The sequence below is a fragment of the Trachypithecus francoisi genome, unplaced genomic scaffold (genome assembly GCF_009764315.1).
Source record: "Trachypithecus francoisi isolate TF-2019V2 unplaced genomic scaffold, Tfra_2.0 Lachesis_group3, whole genome shotgun sequence".
NCBI lineage: Eukaryota > Metazoa > Chordata > Mammalia > Primates > Cercopithecidae > Trachypithecus > Trachypithecus francoisi.
In genome coordinates, this window is record NW_022681468.1 from 45,614,492 (window position 1) to 45,635,154 (window position 20,663).

The window sequence follows — 20,663 nt, forward strand, 5'->3', positions numbered from 1 at the left end:
AGTTTCCAGCCAGTGAATGAGCCCTGATTGTCTGTTTTTGAAGCTGGGCTCTTTCCAGCTTCAAAAACAGCCATACTGCCTTTCTAGTGTTTCCTGGCCCCTTTCCCTACAATCCCTAGCTCAGGAACAACACTTTCTCAGCGCGACTATTTGGTTGCAGGTAATAGAAACCCACTAAAGTATATTAACCATAAATGGGCATTTACCGGAAGAACACAACAGAGTCCAAAGGCTTAACTGCAGGGGATGCAGTGTTTTTCTCAACACACAATTTTGCTGCTTTGACCTTTGTGGTTAAAGACGGAAGTGCTCAAATCCAGGCATTACCTAACAATTCTGCCATGAATAGAGGCAGAAAAGAAAGCACACAAATCTTAAGGAGCTTTATATAATGACTTAATTTTATATACACATTCATCCTGAGCCAGAATACACATCTACATTGCAACAGGAAAAGAAGCTGTAACAGTTGGAGTCATGGTGACAATTCATTCTGTACTTCCGGAAGTTCCTTTATCCAGCAGAGCTGAGAATCAGGAGTTCTCATTAACTAAAATCACAGTTAACTAAGATTTACCCCTTTAAAAATAGTAATTAGGCAATAATTCTGGTGCCATAAAATTTACTTAGAAGCAACCTTTATGTACAATTTAATCTGATGATTCAAAATGTCCTTCAGCATCTTATAATGGTAATGATCAGGAAGACCATTGTGAATGTCAGTTCTTGCCATACTGGCCTGGATACAAAAGTGCTGTGAAAGACCCTGTGGAAGTTGCTTTTTTCCCTAGTATTTTTTTCTTTCTAATACCAGGCCTGAACTGCAGAAGATATTGAGCCCTATACTTTTTAAAATTCTGAACACATGAATCTTTTCTATTATCTTTTCAACAATATTGTAAATATCTATTATGTGCAAATGACTGTACAAGGTGCTGCAAGAGATGCAGATTTATCATGTGGCTTATTTTGCTCCAAGCATTGTTTTAAACATTTTAACTACATTCATTGATTTAATTCTCATGATTATCCTACAATGAAGGCCCAGTTTTACAGACAAGAAAATTGAGGCATAAAGTTTATAAAGATGTTAAGTAAGAAGACTATTACACAGAAAACCATAAATCCACTCAGCCAGTGATAACTATCACCTATGAAAAGTTTGAACAAAGTGCTTTGAAAACTTGGAGATTATTGGGATAAAGGAAAAAAAGGATGGATGTTAGCTGTTGAGATGGGTTGACAATAGCAGTGTGATTTCAATAGGCAGAGAAACAATCTGCAGTGCAGACTCTGAGTTTGAACAGGCTGAAATTTCACATGCTTGCAACATAGCCAAGTGAGAATGTTTAGTCTTCAGGATTAACACTTAGGGGAGAAGATGGGCAGGAGATGCAACTCGAGAGTTATTTGTGAAGATTTACTTCTATGCGAGAGGAGAGTTTAGAGAGTATAAAGAGACCAGGATGGAGCGCAAGGAGAATGCCCTGTTTTAGGAAACAGAAGAAAGAAAACCAGGGAGCCAGTGAAGGATGTGAAGAAGGAATAACCAGAATGAGAAAAGTAGAATGGCATGGTGTCTTGGGAGCCAATAAGGAGTGAGTTTCTAAAGAAGGGTTGAGGGAGCTGCGCAAGGTGTCAGATTCTGCAGGAAAGAAGATGGAGTTGAATGAGGCTTGAGCAAAGGCAATTAGAAGATGAGGAGGAGGTATTTTAGAACGCAGAGTAAAAGGATGCATTACAGCCAAGATGTAGACCACATTGCTAAGAATTTTGGCAACGAAGGGAAGCAGGGGGATTCCATGGCAGGGGGGTTTCTGAGAGGCCTAGGTTTAGTAAGAGAATACTGGGCAGAAGGTCCGAGGAACACTTGGAAGACCTAGGTGAGCAGGAGCTCATTGAGGAAGGTCCCTGAGGAGATGGGAGGTAATGGGAGTGACAGCTGCAATTATTTATGTGTATTTTTGCTTTCCCTAAAGAGCTCCAGAAATTCTTACCTGCATCCATATATGGAGGTCATTCAGTGACATTTTGTAAATTAATAAAAAAGAAAAAAGAAAAAAAGACAGATTTTTAAATCAAACGGAGAGTTTACCTACTCCAAAGATCTTACACTTTTTAAAAATAAGAACTAAGTTAAAATAAGAAAAAATAAGGAAAATAAGAATATTGCTCCTTAAAGATCACAGTATTGGAATTGTCTGTGAAAATGCTAAATGAGCATTTAAAAAAATAATCATTGCTACCAGGATGGCACCGGAAACGTAATTTAAGATAATAATGATAAAATGAAATAAGGTACTTTTGCTAAATATGGCATTGGTTGTTTCAGGCCTAATTTAGTTTCTAATTACTCCGCAAATTCTCACTTGAAAAAAGAATCATAATGCCTGTAAATTGATATCCTATCCTACCATAAAATGTTACCTTAGGCAGAAACAAACTGATTTGTTACCAAGCAACTGCCAGCAGGGAGCAGCCCGATCTGTTCCTCAGTACCGTATTCACTGCAGTATTGTCTGAAGCGCAAAATCCACCTCCACAGTTTGGAATTCAGGCCTTTCACAGTGAAGTCACTACCCAAGTTTCTGGTTGGGCTTCTGCTTTTCCTCTCCAAGCACCTCACGTTCATTGGCCACACCTCCACGGCTCTGCTAACATCCTGTAGAATGCGGAGTGCCCTCCTCACCCCAGGCCCAACTCCCTGCCTCGGTTGTAGGGCCACAGGACAGCTCTGGCAGAGCAGGCAGTGCTCCAGACCTGGAGTCGGAAGTCCTTCCAGGCCACTGTTCAACTCTACGGCTGGGGGGTTAGCCCCAAGGTTATTGAATCGCTCATCTAAGTGTGATTTTCAAAAAATAGGATACTGATAATAATCACCCCAGAGAGTTGTGATAAAGTCATGGAAGCAAGTACATTTTGTAAAACTGTAAAATGCCTTGCAGTTGTGGACAGTAGTTATGGTACCGCACTTCTTATACGGAATTACACCTGGTTCTCAAGTGTGCTCCCAAATCCTCCCTTTTCCCACCTTCAAGGCCGTCTTCTTGGGAACAGGATACAAATCTCATCCACGCGTTTAGTCAAATGACTGATTAGACTATTTGATATGTATGAAAGCCCCACACAGGCCGACTGGATTAAGTGAGAAAGTGAACCTCTAGGGAAAACAGCACTGCCCAAGCTCTTAGTCCCTGGAATGGGGAGGGCTCTAGAAAGGAGGATCCTGTGAGGAGAAGCAGCTGGCAGCTCCGGATTTCTACTTCCTCTTTTTTTTTTTTTTTTTCTTTTTTGAGACAGCGTTTTGGTCTTGTTGCCCAGGCTAGAGTGCCATGGCACGATCTCCACCTCCCAGGTTCGAGCCATTCTCCTGCCTCAGCCTCCCAAGTAGCTGGGGTTACAGGCGCACGCCACCATGCCCAGTTAATTTTTGAATTTTTAGTAGAGACGGGGTTCACCATGTTGGCCAGGCAGGCCTCCTCCTCTTTCTCGCCTCTCTCTTCCTCAGCGGAGCCTCCCCTAGCGCCACCTATAGGTCTGTTTTGTATAATACATGCTCAGGACCCAGCACACAGTAGGCACACAACTAACACGCCATCCAGTGACAACAGCATTGAAATAAAACCAATTTCCCACCTCTGTGACAGTGACTGTTGATTTAATTACAGAAATTTTCACTAAGGATTGAACGACCAAGAAACTTAAGGAAGCCTAGGGATGGCAGAAAGGAGAATCGCATTTCTATTTCAGAAGAAATGCTTTTTATTTTCCATTAGTAGAAGGAAAAGATGAAAAATACTTAGCCTGTGCTCTGTGGTAAGCACATCTTTATTCTGCTTAATCTTCATAATCCCAACGTGTAAAAATCCCATTGTACAGATGAAGAATGGAGAATTGAGTTTAAGCCAGTCTAAAACCTCTAGCAAATAATGCAACCAATATATGTCCCAAACCTGTTTAGTCCCAAGAAATTCCTGGAGATAGATAAAAACAAAGAAAGAAAATGGAAAAGGGATCCCTCTTAGTCATTTGTGACAAACACTGATATGGTCTGTTCTTCCTCAGACATGCCCTGCTTTCCTTGTTTGGCATAACTCCATCAGAGGCACCAATCCATCTGTTTGCTTCTCTAACAATCTGGCACTACCTGGGGAACATAATCTTCCTGCCATTTTACCACAAAAATACCCATATGCTGGAGTCACTGTAGCTGAGAATTATAGCCTGACCACAGGACAGACACTTTAGAAGCTGTGAGAATCCCAAGGGATAGGAAATCTTTGTTAAATATATAAACCTTTTTCAGACCATCGAGGAGGAAAGCCTTAAACTTGAAGGCTTAAACTGGGGAAATCTTACCATTACACAATGCAAGAGGACCAAGCCTTTGCAGCCCCAAGGAAGGATTCACCCAGCCAGCTAGGTGAGTCACCTAACATCACAAAGGACTGATGCTGGGGTTCATAAATAACAATTTGGAGAACATATGTATAGCTGACATCCTGTGGAAAAACCTCCAGCTCTTCTCAACCCTCTTCTCTCCTGCTGCCTCCCCAGAGAGGCTAGTAATCCAGATTCTCACTGTCCTAACCTTTGGTTTTTTTTTTTTTTTTTTTTGAGATGGAGTCTAGCTCTGTTGCCCAGGCTGGAGTGCAATGGCGTGATCTCGGCTCACTGCAAGCTCCGCCTCCTGGGTTCACACCATTCTCCTGCCTCAGCCTCCTGTGTAGCTGGGACTACAGGCGCCTGTCACCATGCCCAACTAATTTTTTGTACTTTTAGTAGAGATGGGGTTTCACCGTGTTAGCCAGGAGGATCTCGATCCCTTGACCTTGTGATCCACCCGCCTTGGCCCCCAAAGTGCCGGGATTACAGGCGTGAGCCACCGCCCCCAGCCTCTAACCTGTTTTTCATGGGTGGCCTTGGGATCTAGCTGTAGCTGTTGAGACATAAATGGAAGTATATGGGACTCTGAGCAGATTTTCTTCCTTGAGGAAAAGGAAGAAGGGCTTCTACATGTGGCTCCTTTCCACTTCCGCCTGCCTTTGCACAAGGGTGGGATGTCTGGGGCTGCAGCAGCCATCTGTGACCATAAGACAACAAGCTTGATGATGAAATGACAACATGCACAAAGCACTGAAACACGCAACCACTTTCTAAATGTGAGATATTTGACCCGACTAACAAGAATGGAACCTTGCCTTGATCTAACACAGGGTCTAGGCCCGAGGAGTTTAGACTTTGCCTAGAGATACTAGATTTATGCAAAGATGCTCTAAGAGCAATGTTATCATCAAATACGATATAGACCTCACATACAGAGACTGCAAACCTGCCTGAACACATGAGCATATTCATTCCTGTGCAAGTTAGGGGCCAAACTCCAAGGAACAGTTGGGGTTCTTTCCCTGGCTCTGACAGCAGCAAGGGGTAAACAGAAACAAACTTGCTTTATGATAACTAAAAATCGATGTCAGCACCGGACTGGAGGATTCTCAATGTCATACTGGCTGTTCAGCAAAAGTTCTCTTTAAAATACTGACTGAAAGATAAATGTATCTGTTTGTGTTACCAAAGTAAAAATACATGAGAAAAGGACATGCATTCTGGCCAAGTGAACACCATCTGTAAGTAGTGAAGGCTGAGAAACCTTTTTTTATATGTCAATTATTTTTAAAGTTTCCTATGGCTGCTGTTACAAATTACCACAAATTTAGTGGCTTAAAACAGTACAAATATATTGTTTTAAGTAAAGCAAATTTAAAAGTAAAACAATACTTAAATGTATGGTTTTACCATTTTGGAGGTCAGAAGTTCGAAATGAGTCTTTCCTAGTGAAAATCAAGATGTCAGCCAGGCTGCATTCTTTCTGGAGGCTCTAAGGGAGAATCTGTTTCCTTGCCTTTTCTAGTTTCCAGAGACCACCTGCATTGCTTGGCTCATGGTCCCCTTCCTCCATCTTAAAACTAGTGGCATAGCATCTCCAAATCTTTCTCTGACTTTGATATTGACTCTCTTGCCTCTGTCTTTCAGTTATAAGAACTCTTGTGGCCAGGTGCAGTGACTCACGCCTGTAATCCCAGCATTTTGGGAGGCCGAGGCAGGCAGATCACCTAAGGTCAGGAGTTCAAGACCAGCCTGGGAAACCCCATCTTTACTAAAAATACAAAAATTAGCTGGGCGTGGTGGTGGGTGCCTGTAATCCCAGGTACTCAGGAGGCTGAGGCAGGAGAATCACTTGAACCCAGGAGGTGGAGGTTGCAATGAGCTGAGATTGCACCACCACACTCCAGCCTGGGTGACAAGAGTGAGGCTCCGTCTCAAAGAAAAAAAAAAAAACTCTTATGATTACATTGGACCCACCTGTACAATCTAGGCTACCTTCCCCATCTCAGAGTTTACTTATTAACAATCTTACTTCCCTCTACAACTTTAATTACCCCTTACAAGGTAACCTAATGTATTCACAAGTCTCAGGAATTAGGATGTGGACATTTTGGGGAGGCATTATTTTACCTACCACACCTATAATTTCAGTAACCAGGAATAACCACAGTTAATATTTTAGTAAAAAATTCTTCTCAGACCGTTTTCTATGCATGTGCATATAGAGATACACCTATATACATCTCTACAGATATATAGATTTGTAAAAATTAGATATTAATTGACTACTGTACATTTCTTTTCAACTTGCTTTTCCCACTTTATACATACGTATGTGTATGTACATGTAAATTTCTACCCATTATTCTTAATAGGTACCCTATTATTACTTTATCATTAGTGTTTTTTAAGTATCTACTATGTGCTCACTTAATTTAACCCTTTGAACAATCCTATGAACTGAGAACTCCTATCGCCGTCACCACCCCTTTAGAGCTGGGACACTGGCAGCATGAGCTGGGAGGCTGTCTCAGGAGATACTCAATCCGGTCAGTAGTGGAATGCATTTAAATCCACCAGAACCCAAGCTCTTAACCACATGGTGGATTGCCTCCTAGATTGTTCCACTGCATGAATGTCCCATAAATTACTTAACAACAGTGTCCTACTGTAGATCATTTGGGCTATTTTTCACTATTTAAAACAGGACTGCAATAAATGAGTTCACACCTATGTCCATGGACAAACCTGTGGTTATTTCTTTAAGAACAGTTCTTAGAATTACTGTATGCCAAGGCTCCTTATACAAATTTCCAAATTGTCCTTCAGATAGTATGCATATTCCCAGTATTGATATTTTGAAGTATTATTCTTTTTAATCTTAATATTATGAGGAAATGAGAGTATTATTTTTCTTTGAATGCTATTGAGGATAAATGTTCTTTCAATACGTTTCTTGGAATTTTTTCCTTTTGTTAAGTGCTGATTCATGTTGTTTGCCTAGTTTTCTATTTCAGAATTAATAAAGTTTCTTTTGAAAAATTGTAGTTGAATTTTGCACAGGGCATCCCACATAAAAGGAACCATGAGACAAGGTAGAAGCTGATCGTTTTTCACAAAACATTTAATTTGTAAAAATTAAATATTAATTGAATACATTTCTTTTTGAACTTGCTTTTCCCACTTTATACATATGTATGTGTATGTACATGTAACTTTCTTACAAAGTTCAGGGAAAAAGAAACTATTAGAGACATGAAGGGAAATAGAGAAATGTAAAAATTCAGAAAATCTGTAACAAATCCAGTAAGTGGGGAGGACACAAAATGCCCCCTTAAGATTAGCCTTTATTCATAGATAATGGAGGGCAATGTGATCCAAATGAGGTGATGAGTAGGAAGAGTCTTCTGGTGACAGCATAAGGATTGCCTTGAAGTAGTCCAGTCTAGATATTTCCAGAAGAGAGAAGTATATCACAAGGAATTTGTTACAAGGGCTATAGAAGCCAAAGGGTAAGAAGATAAAGAAGACCCCAGATATCAGAGCCGCCATAATACCTGTGCTGTACACACACAAGCTCACATTTACTGCCGAGCAGCTGGAGACTGCTGGAGTCACCGGCTCCTACTCCTGCCACCTCTAGAGCCACCAAAACTGGTGGGACCTACAGTCGACTGTAGCCTGAAACTACCACTTCTGGAGGCAGAAATGGCAGGATTTCTTGGCCTTCTAATCTCCCACCAGTGTTTCCCATTAGTGGAACTTACCAAGAAAACAGCTGGCAAGGACATCCAAGAAATTTCATATCCAGTCTTCTTGCTCCTGCCACACAGAGGAGGGCCCAGAAGGGCAGGAGCAGATTTGAATACTAATAGACCAAATCCAGCAAAAAAGGAGGATGTTGTCCAGGGCGGTGTCCGACGCCAAAATATGGCTCTCCCTGGATGAAGGAGGCCTGGATTCTAGAACTAGTTCTGCTACTGATATGCTGTGACCCCTCCAAGGCAGTGTTGCACAGTGGTTCAGGATGTAGCTCAGTGCCCTCATTTGCAAAGCAGGCAATAATACCTAGCTCAAAAGATTACTCGTGAGGGTTAAATGGGGTACTGCAAAGTATGTAAAACAGTGCATGGAACAAAATAAGTATTTAACAAGTGATAGCTATTGTCATTGTTACTATCATTCTAATTTCAGTTTTGCCATCTGTAGAGAAAAGGAGGGTTGAATCACCTTTGCTTCTCTCTAACCCACCAGAGGAAAAGTAACTAACAGATTCAAACTGAGCCTCATGCTAAGCTGAATTTTGGAGGTGCATAGAAAAATGAATAATATCCTCCTGTCCCTGTCATCACAGAGCTCACAGTTGGATGGGAAGACAGAAAAAAATCGCTATGATTCAAGGCAAAATGAGCTCAGTGATATACTAAATACAAGGAAAGTTCTAAAGGAGTAAAAAAGAAGGTTTTGTAGCATAGTAGAAAGATTCATACAGACTTCACATTTTATTTTTTTATTTATTTTATTTTATATTTTGAGATGGAGTTTAGCTCTTTTTGCCCAGGCTGGAGTGCAATGGCGCCATCTCGGTTCACTACAACTTTTCCTCCTGGTTCAAGCGATTCTCCTGCCTCAGCCTCCTGAGTAGATGGGACTACAGGCACGCACCACCACGCCAGGCTAATTTTTGTATTTTTAGTAGAGACGGGGTTTCACCATGTTGATCAGGCTGGTCTTGAATTCCTGACCACAGGTGATCCCACTTTGGCCTCGCAAAGTGCTGGGATTACACGTGTGAGCCGCCTCGCCCGGCCCAGACGTCAATTTAAATCCAATATTATCCTCTTGTGGTCTTGAGCAGTTCATTTAGTCGCCCGCGCCTCAGTTTACTTGTCTGTAAAAGTGGAGGTATTAAAAGTGCCTGCTCACAAAGTTCTTGTGAAGATTAAGTGAGCTACTGTATATAAAGGTTATCCGACAGTACCCGGCACAACGATGCGCTCAGAAGTGATCATTATTATGATTGCAGTGCTCCACAAAAAAGACACAGGCCTGAACTAACGAAATGGAAATTGAAAGGGGGAAAAGTTAGCTAAAGAGAGAGTCATTCTTCCCAGACTGCTTAATTATTGTGAATAAAATTAGAGAACCAGGGAAGTACCTACTAGAGGTGCGGGCCACGAGGGGGCGCCCCAGGACCTCGGCGTCCTCGTTGCCCGTGGCAACCGGCAATCCTTGGGTCTGGCTTAGGAGGAACTCAGCTAGAACGGCAAAATGGCCCTGAGCCCCTGGACCCCAGGGCTGGGCGCTGGCGAGAAGCTGGTGCAGGCGGCCGCCGTCTCCACCGGCCCCTCCCTGGAGTTATGCACTTTCCCCTCCACCCTGGGCTCCTCCGTCGCGGTCGAGGCGCTGGAGCAGCTGTTTGTTGTGGGTGAGACGCCCCTCGGGCGCTGGAAGGGACGTCTCCTCAGAGGTGGCGCTTAGGAGGCGCTCAGCGGGAATCCTGAGCGGGGGACTCTCCTCCCGGAACCAGGGCATCACTGGCCAGGGCAGAGCCTTCTCCCCGCTCCTTGGAGGCTGGGGAGAGAGAGCTGGCGGGTGGGACCAAGTGCCCAGCTCTCCTGCTCTAGCGCAGCTGGGGTGACTTCGCTCAACCCTCAATAGTGGTTGGTGACAAATCCGGGACTCCCAAGCCACTGCCCTATGCCTGCGACCTGAGTACACACCTGCATTTAGATTATGCCTTCTATTTCAGTTCTCTTCCTGCCTTTCCAAGTTAACATCCTCCCACATTTTGCCATGGCAAACTGGAGAATTTAACAAGCAAATAGGAAAGGGAGTGTTTAAGAGGCTCCTGTTGTGTTAAGCAAGAAAAATTAGATGTAAAAGGTTGTTTAGGAGATTCTAATAGAAAATTACCTTGGATGGGGCCAGGTTAAAATCTTTTTCAGTTAGAAAGCTGAACCTGTAATCAAGTCACTTAAACTTAAGGTAAGACAATCCAAGAAAGGGTGCTTCTTGGTCAGTGCAAAAACCGTTTAGGCCAAACAACAAAACATTTCAGTGCTTCACTAGAATCATCCCATTTCTTCAAGATAATCGTATTGATTTATGTTACAATGTTACTATTAATTTGGGATAGTTTTTATTTTCCTCCTTAAATGCACTAAGTTAATTTCACAATTCTTGGCAAATATGCTTGGGTGAATGTTATCGTGAAGAATGTTGGCCGGGCGCGGGGGCTCACGCCTGTAATCCCAGCACTTTGGAAGGCCGAGGCAGGTGGATACCTGAGGTCAGGAGTTTGAGACCAGCCTGGCCAACATGGTGAAACCCTGTCTCTACTAAAAATACAAAAAATTAGCTGGGCGTGGTGACGCACGTCTGTAATCCCAGCTACTCAGGAGGCTGAGGCAGGAGAATCCGTTGAACCCAGGAGGCGGAGGTTGCAGTGAGCCGAGATCGCGCCACTGCACTCCAGTCTGGGCGACCGAGCGAGGCTCCGTCTCAAAAAAAATAAAAAATAAAATAAAATAAAAGAATGTTAACCACTGAGGAGATCTAAAGTTATTAAGACCTAAATTATTCACATGTATCTGAGGTCATTGTCAATGACAGAGCTAGAACCTTGAACTCTCTTCATACTTGATCTCTAGATCAGCATGCCATTGCAACCCTAGTACTTATGTACAAATACATTTTTCTGTTAATAATATCTAGACACTCAGAACATATTTCACAGGGAAAAAAAAATCATTACACCTTCTTGCCCTGAGTAGGAGTTATAAAATATCAATATGTAAATCTCCAGCACATTTGTCCTCAAGGAGCATAAAATATATACCTAAATTATAACATTATGGAATAAGAAATAAGTACAAAAGAGATTAGTGTAATGTACAATAAAAATTCGGAGATTGAAGATGTAACTCCCAACCAAGTAAGTATTTGAGCTAGATCATAAAAGGTTAAGTAGAATTTGGATAGATAAATAAGAGATCTTTTTTTCTAATTTTTTTTTCAGAACGATCACTGCAAAGTGACTATTTTAAATGTAATGAAGAAGCTAAGATCTTTCTTAAGGACATTGCTGTAGCTGTTAAGAAATTGGTATTGTATTATCTATAAGAACCATTTCTTCAATCTTCCACATATTTCTTCATCAAACTTTCATTTAGCACCAATTCTGTTCAAAGTATTAAGTAGATGACTAGAGAATATAGTTATCTTGAACTTACACATATTTTTCTCTCAATTTTGTAAGTATTTGCGTAATTATTGATCAACTGCGGATTGTTACTGGATTTTCCATGGAGAAAACTAAATTATGGGCTTATGACTGTGGATGAGGGCAAGCTCATTTAGAGAAAGCAATGTGGGTGGTAATAGGGTTCAGTTAAGAGGTGAACCACATAGGCAAATGCTTGGGACACCAATATACAAGCATTCCTTAAAACAAACACACACACAATCTCTGGAATAAATTGCAAGCATGGTGCTAATTAACTCAGTTCTCTATAAGCAATTCCTTGCATAATTGGTCAAAGATTATTTGACATATGTTTCACTGAAGTAGACTGTACTGTTAGTGAAAACAAAGAGAAACTCTTTCAGTTACACTTATCTGGCCCCTATCAAAGATATGTTGAAGAAATATTTAAAGAATTTCCTTCTGAGGTGTCACAGACATCTCTTTTCGGCCAGGGATGATATTGACAATGCTTCCTTGGCACAGTCAGAATGGCGAAGGCTCTCCATTTTATTTAAAAATATTGAATAAGAATCTACTACATATCAAATTGCTAAAAATGTAGAAATATGGCTGTAAATGAGTTTGAATACACAGACTGCTGATAAAACTCTTATTACTTTGTATTTCATATTATACACACACACACATACACACATATATATATAGCTATACTACATAATCATAATTTACAATCCTACTTAATTGAGTAGATACATGTAAACACTTAGGGATCATGTGTGTTGTGCAGCACTGTGGTGCTGTGGAAACATTTTTCCCTGCTTGGTTCTTTCTTTCAGTTATGTCTTTCACTAGGATTTTAAGGGGCCAAAATATTTATTGTGGTTAAAGTATCTAGTCTGTATTCATTTAATATCTGGGCTGTGAAATCTCTTAAAAAACAGAGATCAGGCTGGGTGTGGTGGCTCATGCCTGTAATCCCAGCACTCCGGGAGGCTGAGACTGGTGGATCACTTGAGGTCAGGAGTTCGAGACTAGCCTGGCCAAGACATGGCGAAACTCCATCTCTACTAAAAATACAAAAATTAGCCTGGCATGGTGGCAGGAGCCAGTAATTCTAGCTACTTGGGGAGGCTGGTAGGAGAAATTGCTTGAACCCAGGAAGCAGAGGTTGCAGTGAGCTGAGATTGCCCTACTGCACTCCAGCCTGGTCAACAGAGCGAGATTCCATTTCAAAAAAAAAAAAACAGAGATCAATCCTTTTATTTTTAAAAGTAATAAATGTTCATTATTATAAAAGTAATACATGTTGACTCTGAAAAATTTAGAAAAAAATAGATAAGCAAAAGGACCACATTAAAATAATCACAATTAATGCTGATGAATATACTTTCTACTTTCAGGGTATAGGTGATGACTACACTGAATTTCATTTTTTACAGAAAAGTGATCATGCTATATATGTAATTATATAGTCTACTTTTTATAATTCATAAAATATAATGGCAGGTTCTCAGATCATAAAATAGCTATAGCTATTATGACAGTTTATTTAAAAGATGATTTATCTATTTTTTCCCACCAACTGATTTCTCAGCAGTGTTTCCTTTCTTAAAGTAGCCTCACCTAAAAGTAATAATAACAGCTTTACCTATTTGTTTGGGTTTGTAGGTGTGTATGAGAAAACCATTGTTCTCTTTATACCTAAGCATATTTTCATAGGCAATTTCCATATTTTAATAAGTAGCTTTCTTTCTCAATATTACCATTTTTGTTAGCGTCTTTCCTTTTAAATGGATTGAAATTGCATATAAGAAACAGATACTCATAAAGAAAAGATAATTTCTCAGTAGAATAAAATCAATAGAAAGTAAGAGATAAATTAACAGACACCTTAAATAGTGACTGTAGATCCTTTTCCCAGTGTCTGTTCCAAATAAAAATAATGGTGGAAGATATTTAATGCAATTATATTTTGACCCCTGAAAACATTTATAGGGCATTGTTTAGGAAATCGATCTTACTATTTTAGTGTCTTAACTTTTTTAAAATGTAATTTAAATTTTCAGGAAGAAATGAGAAAAGCCACAATCGATCTGTTGGAGATTGAAAGCATGGAACTCAACAAACTATACTATCTATTGGAAACTCTTCCCAGTAGCATTAAGAGGGAATTGAAAGGTACTTTTGAGGTTATCAACTCTAGAAATTTAGTTGATCTTATAATAGAATGAAATACTTTCAACAAGATAAGTTTCATAGTTATTGCTCATGTAAGTTATAGCTAGAAAGCATACATGACACAAACACAGTAAATGCCATAATAATTTTCTCTTATATTTTAAGTGGAAATAGTATATATAATACTTGAATTTATATAATTTTGTTTCTAAATAGACTATAGATAAATGGATCAGCCCATTCCAAATTGGTATTTATCCAATTAAATTAGGCAACTTGGCTGGCCTAAACCATCATTCTACTTTCTGTCTCTGAGTTTTGGCTACTCTGGCTACCTCATATAAGTAGTATCATACAGTATTTGTCCTCACGACTGGCTTCCTTCACGAAGCATAATATCTTCAAGGTTCATTCATACTGTTGTATGTGTCAGAACTGCCTTTCTTTTTAAGGCTGAATAATATCTCATTGTTTGTATCTATCACATTTCCTTATCCATTTCATCTGCAAATTGTCACTTGGGTTGCTCCCATCTTTTAGCTGTTGTGAATAACGCTGTTATGAACATAGGTATCCAAATACAAGTCGAGCACCACTTACCCAAAACAGTTGTGACTAGGTATGTTTCCAATTTCTGATTTTTTTTTTTGAATTTGGAATATTTGCATTATACTTTCCAGTTGAACATCCCTAATCCATAAATCTGAAATGCTTCATTGAGCATTTCCTTTGATCATAATGTAGGTCCTCAATAGGTTTGGGGTTTTGGAGCATTTCCAAAATTATGCTCAAAAGAAATGTTCTTTGGAGCATTTCAGTTTTCAGATTTTTGGATTAGGGATACTTCACCCGTATCCAAGTCCCTGCTTTCATTTTTTTTTGTTTGTTTGTATATTTATGCATAAGCAGAATTGCTAGATTGTATGGTAATTGCACATTCTTTTTTTTTTTTTTTTTTTTTTTACTGGAGTCAGATCTTACAGAGTCGTATATTCAATATTTTGAAGATCTGCCTTGCTGTTTTCAACAGTGGCTGCCCCATTTTGTGTTTACACCAACAATGCACAAGGGTTCCAGTATCTCTACATCCTTGCCAGTACTTGTTATTTTCCAGATTTTTGTGTTTGTGATTTTTCTGATCACTCTCCAAGTGGCTGTGAAGTGTTATCTTATTGTGATTTGATTTGCATTTCCCCCGTGATTAGAGATGTTGAGCTTCTTTTTGTCTGCTCATTGGCCGTTGGTACATCTTCTTGGGAGAAATGTCTATTCAGGTCCTTTATCCATCTTTTAATCAGGTTCGATTTCGTTGTTGAGTTGTAGGAGTTCTTTATGTACTCTGAATGTTAACCACTGATTAGATACATGATTTACAAATTTTTTTCCCATTCCATGGGTTGCCTTTTCACTCTGTTGAGAGTGATCTTTGAAGCACAAAAGTTTTAAATTTTGATGCAGTCAAGAAATCATTGCCAAATTCAATGCCATGAAGCTTTTCTCTATGTTTTATTCTAAGAGTGTTACAGTTTAAGCTCTTATGTTTAGGTCTTCAATTCTTTTTTTTTTTTTTTTTTTTTTGAGGTAAATTTTGTATTTGGGGTAAGGGTCAAACTTTATTTCTCCAGATGCCAGGTATATTGACTGAGGCTCACAGTTGAGTTCTTCTCCAGGAATTACCTTCAACAAAAGAGAGAAGGGACTGAGTGCGGTACCTTACGCCTGTAATCCCAGCACTTTGGGAGGCTGAGGCGGGTGGATCACAAGGTCAGGGGTTTGAGACCAGCCTGGCCAACATAGTGAAACCCCATCTGTACTAAAAGTACAAAAAACAATTAGCCAGGAGTGGTGGCGCATGCCTGTAGTCCCAGCTACTCAGGAGACTGAGGCAGGAGAATCGCTTGAACCCGGGAGGCAGAGGTTGCAGTGAGCCGAGATCACACCACTGTACTCCAGCTTGGGTGACAGGGCGAGACTTCGTCTCAAAACAAAAACAAACAAACAAACAAAAACAGAAGAGAGAAGCTTCACTCCAAGTTATATTCTCTCCCTAGTGCCTGCCACCTCCACTCATGATTGTTCACTATGAGGGTACAAAGGCCTGGCTCCTTGCCTCAGTGTAGAACAACTCCACAGCATGATCATAGCTCCAAAGCTCATCACAGTTTAACCTCCTCCTCTGCCCAGCCTTTTATTTCCTCCAAAGAGATGTTTCTCAGAGCACTACCCAATAAATGCTCTACACACACATTTTATAATCTGTTTCCCAGAGAGCCCAACTTAAAAACAGTGGTCTTAATAAGTAAAAAAATAAAAGGTAGATTTTCCAGTTAGCCATTTATTGCCTCTACTTTGTGATAAGGAAGCTGGACCCTGTAAATTTTCCCCTTTACCAGCTGGCACAATGTTCAGCTTTGTCCACAGAGGGCATAGGAGGGATATGGAGGAGGAAGGGGTTCTCTTCCTGGTTCCAGTGTGCTCAACTTGGCTGACTCTTACGGTGAGTGCAGCTTCTCCAGGCCATGGTCCTGCAGCATCCAGCAGTCCACAATGCCCAGCAGCTCCCCCCAGTACCCCTTGGGTAGCTTCAACTACCAATGAGGCACCTCTTCATGAAGAGCTTCTCTGGCACCCCCTTGGGTAGTTTTGCAGTGAGTTCTGAAGTATGGCACCTCTCTGTGGGCAGGGACCGCTAACACCCCCAGAGAGCAGATTTCCAGCAAGTTCTATCAGCCCAGCATTTCACGAACTTCTTTGCCATCTAATGAGACACAGCCTCCCTAATGAGGCCTAGCTCCCAGGTCTCAAGGTGCTGTCTCCTCGAGCACTGTATCTCAGCTCTAGGGATGCTGGCCATTCCTTATGTCTGCTATTTCTGAATGCTTTCAAGTTCTCTTCACTTCTTACCACCCATTCCCTAATCCTCTAATTACTCTAATCCTCTGTTGTAGTTAATAATTTATTCTATTAAACTTTCCCTTTTCAATTTACTGTGAGATTTCTATCTCCTAATTGGACCCTGACTGATAGAGTGGGTTTAAAACAATATGCTTGGTGTTAATCTAGTTTGACAGGGAAAATACAACAAACTATATGTGCAGGAAAAGAAAATCAGATTTAGAAGAATCTGCACCAAAGGTAGAATTAAGAGTGTTTTTTGTTGTTGTTGTTTGCTGTTCTTTAGTTTTTAGATTGGGTTGCTTTTATAATCAGAAAAACATATTTTAGAAGGGGGAAAATACCATAATAGCTTATAAGGTCCTTGATACATGCTAAATGCTTAATCATGTAAATTTAGTTAGTTGGTCTTATGTCATAAGTCCTTGCTACTCAAAGTGTGGTCTTTGGTTCAGTAGCATAAGCAACATGTAAGAGCTTGTGAGGAAATACAGAATCTCTGGGCCCACCCTAGACCCGCTGTATCAGAAGCTGCATTTTAACAAGATCTCCAAATGATGTATGTGCATATTTGAGAACAAAGTTTGAGAAGGCCTGCTGCAACAAGCAATTTAATTAGTAGCCTAGAAAAAAAATTCCCTAGCTCTGTCAGGAGAGCTACCAGCTAGTTTCTAGGGAGTCTGTTGTGTAGAAATGAGTAGTTAGTCCAGCACCTTCCTAAACAGCAGTGTTCAAAAATTCATGCATATTGACCATCTGTCATACACTGAGCTAATCCTTTGAAGTCATATGTGATTACACTGACTTATTATTTATGGATGAATAATTGTTTCTTTAATACATTGGATTCTCCCAAAAAGCAGAACCTGAGGCATTGGCTTTTGCATTATTATTTTATTAGGGAGTAGAATCCAAAGAGAAGGATGGGATAAGGAGACCAAAACAGAGGACAAGGGAGAGCCAATATGGGGTGGATTATGATGTTGGCTGCTGCTAACTGAAACTAATTAATTATGAGAAGAAGCCCCCAAGACCCAGTGTTACTTCTTCTCAGGACCATCTATCAGTGTGAGAGAGGGAGAAATATTTATGCACCGGCTCCTGTCTATCATTGGTCTTATGCTTGCCCTACCTCTTGTACTTCTGGGTTATACATGCATGGGTGTGGGTGCATAAAGAAGTCCCACGTAGAAATTGCAGAAGTCCTAGGCAGGTGGTGAGAAGTGCATGGAATGGGCAGGTCAGGCACTATCAGACTACACCTGTCTGAAGTTGATCTAAGCCCACAGAAAGCTGGTTACCATAACAGCAGCAGAAATAAGAGAAATAATTAGTAGGTAACATTGAGAGGGACCAAGGGAATAAGAGGTACTTGATTCTCAAAAACATTATTAAAAGAATATTTCAAAGAAAGACTTTTTTCATGAAAGTCAGTATCTACAATTGTGCTCTTCCTCAAATAATGTAGTAACATTTCCACTTACTTTGAAGAATGTGTCAGAGACGCTCGCAGATTAAATCTTTTTGAGATAAATACAATAAAAATGAGAATTACAAGGACAGAAAATGAAATAGAGCTTCTGAAGAAGAAAATAACTGACCTGAAAGAATATAATGAAGCTCTGGGGTAGGTATTCTTATATTCAATATTTGAGGGAGTAGGTGTCTATAGCTAGAGTGGGAAAATTGTCGGGAGGGGTTTACTGTCTGATCTGAACTGGGGCAGGGCAAGTTGAGAGGTGAAGATGGGTCGTAGGAGATGACCCAGGCTGATGGGGTAGGGAAGGTGATGGCCACAGAGGGCGGAGGAGGAGAGCAGAAAATCTTCAACCACAGCAGCCAGGAGGCCTGTAATATTTCAGAGGCAATCTAGCTTCTCAGCAGCAACTACTGTTTGTAAACCACACACTACCTCTACTGCTACCTCCAAAGGTAGACACCTAGTGGGTTTAATTTCCATTTTCATAGAATTAAGTTTACAAACCCCCACCACCAAAGTAAGAAATCTTGCAGGGATTATATTATAAATCTAATGTCAAAACAGACCTATTGTATCTAGTTCCGTTCATTGAAGATATTTAGTCATATTTGTAACCCACTGGAGGACTGAGGATGAGGCTGGTTCCCAGGACAGGGTTCCAGATTTTATCTGTAATTAAATGAGATAATATATGAAACTGCCTGTAGCTCAAGATCTGATACCCCTTAGTGAGCCTCATTTTCTCCATCTGTGAAATGGGGGTCACAACTCTTTGCTAGCTCATGAAAGGAAGAGATATATTCTCAAAGATAGAACCCCTTGAAGAATTACTCACCCCGTGAGAAAATTTGATAAATTTTAATAAATATCATAAATATCAGCATGTTGATTTCCAGAGTGAGCAATGTTCACAAAGAGCCCTTATTATAGGGGAAAAAAAGTCTTCTTGGGAAGCCAAAATTATCAGAGGGTGCCCCAGATATCAAAGCATCAGTAATCAGGTAGAGACCTCGGGGCCCAGGGACATGGATTCCGAACCAGGCTCTCAGTACACCTCTGCTGGGAGATGCTCCACAAAAGAGAAAGTTCATGATTACGTAAGTTTGAGAAATACCACATTCTCTAATCCTGTTGGGGATTCACAATACAGATTTGTGCATGGTGCATGCTAGCCACCATGGCCAGAGCCTGCTACATAAACTAGACTATTCCTAAACTAGTCCTATTCCTGAACAGGAAACCACAATTGCTAAACTAATAGCAAGAAAAATAAAACCCAAGCTAGGTATTTATATCAACCAGTTAGCAGCGTCACATTCCTATAGACCCGTGATTCTCAAACTTGAGCTTGCATCAGAATCACCTGGAGGGCTTGTTAAAACACAAATTACGGGGACTTGCTTCCAAAATTGCTGATTTAATAGATCTGGGAGGAGTGTGGTGGGGATAAGTATTTGCATTCCTGACAAGTTCTCAGGCGATGCTGCTGCTGCTGGTCCTGACCACATTGGGAGAACCACTGCTCTAGACAAATCTTTACGGAAAGGCAATAACAAACAGAAGGTGGTGGCAGGTGTGTTGGCATCATCAAGCTACAATCATTTGTTGCATCATTTTTTTCAAAGAAAAATGCATATCAAAGGGTTCACAAGCTCTGACGGGTGGTGGATATGTCTCCTGTCCTGGGCAAATTTCAAAAACTAGATACAGACAGAGCAGCTCTTTGAATGTGTTTTCCTGAGGTTCCACACTGTGTGAGTGTTCTTTTCTTCTCAGCCCATCACAACACACCTAGTGAGGTTTTTTTTATTTCACTTATTTTGCTTTGTTTCCCCAAGGCTCCACAGTCCTCAGGTTGACTCATTCTTAAAAGGCTTCCTCTGCTGCATCCACAAAGCACCCATTATCTGACCACCTACTGAGTCTCTCACCAAGACTTCTTTTTATTGTATTGCTTTTGTGGAGTTTGACATCTAGAAGTAAACTTCCCAGCAGCCTGCTTTTATTTTCCTGAGCCTTCAAACACAATTCCTCTGAAACTCACTAGCCTTGAGGACTAGCAAAAGGGAAAGGGTCTTTACATTGCAGGAGCTTTTAAAAATGAAAATAGAGAAATGGCACCGATTGTCCCTTTTGTAAACCTTTTGTTGTTAGCCGCCGGGTAGACAAAATCTTAAGGTCTTCCTCACAGGATCTTAAGGTCTTTCTCAGATGGACACCGCCCAGCAATGGATGTGTGAGGTTAATGACTCCTAATGAGCTCAGAGTTGGCTACAGATGGGAGAAGGTAAGAGGGCTCAAATGAGGTTTCAGGCATCCTCCAAAACGTAAAGATAGACTCTTTTCTTTCCCTAGTTTCTATCCAGAGGAAGGTGAGCTTTCTGTTGGCTCCTGCCTGCAGGGTTGTAGCATCCAGGGTAGCTGGAGATGTGATGAGATTTCTCTTTCTTTAGCTTAACAGCGTATCTCAGGATAATGAGCTAGACATGATGACAATACATATCAAAATACTCA

At 40.6% G+C, this 20,663-nt stretch overlaps 1 protein-coding gene across 1 annotated transcript in view; it reads left to right on the plus strand.

The window, feature by feature from the left end:
- The first annotated feature begins 9,620 nt into the window (after positions 1-9,620).
- Positions 9,621-20,663, plus strand: part of CCDC175 (coiled-coil domain containing 175) — a 60,937-nt gene continuing 49,894 nt past the window's right edge. Inside the window, exons 1-4 of the mRNA XM_033187865.1 lie at positions 9,621-9,814; positions 11,408-11,493; positions 13,663-13,774; positions 18,161-18,296. Coding sequence (XP_033043756.1) covers positions 9,658-9,814; positions 11,408-11,493; positions 13,663-13,774; positions 18,161-18,296 — 491 coding nt within the window. The 5' untranslated portion in view covers positions 9,621-9,657. The remainder of the gene's footprint in view (positions 9,815-11,407; positions 11,494-13,662; positions 13,775-18,160; positions 18,297-20,663) is intronic.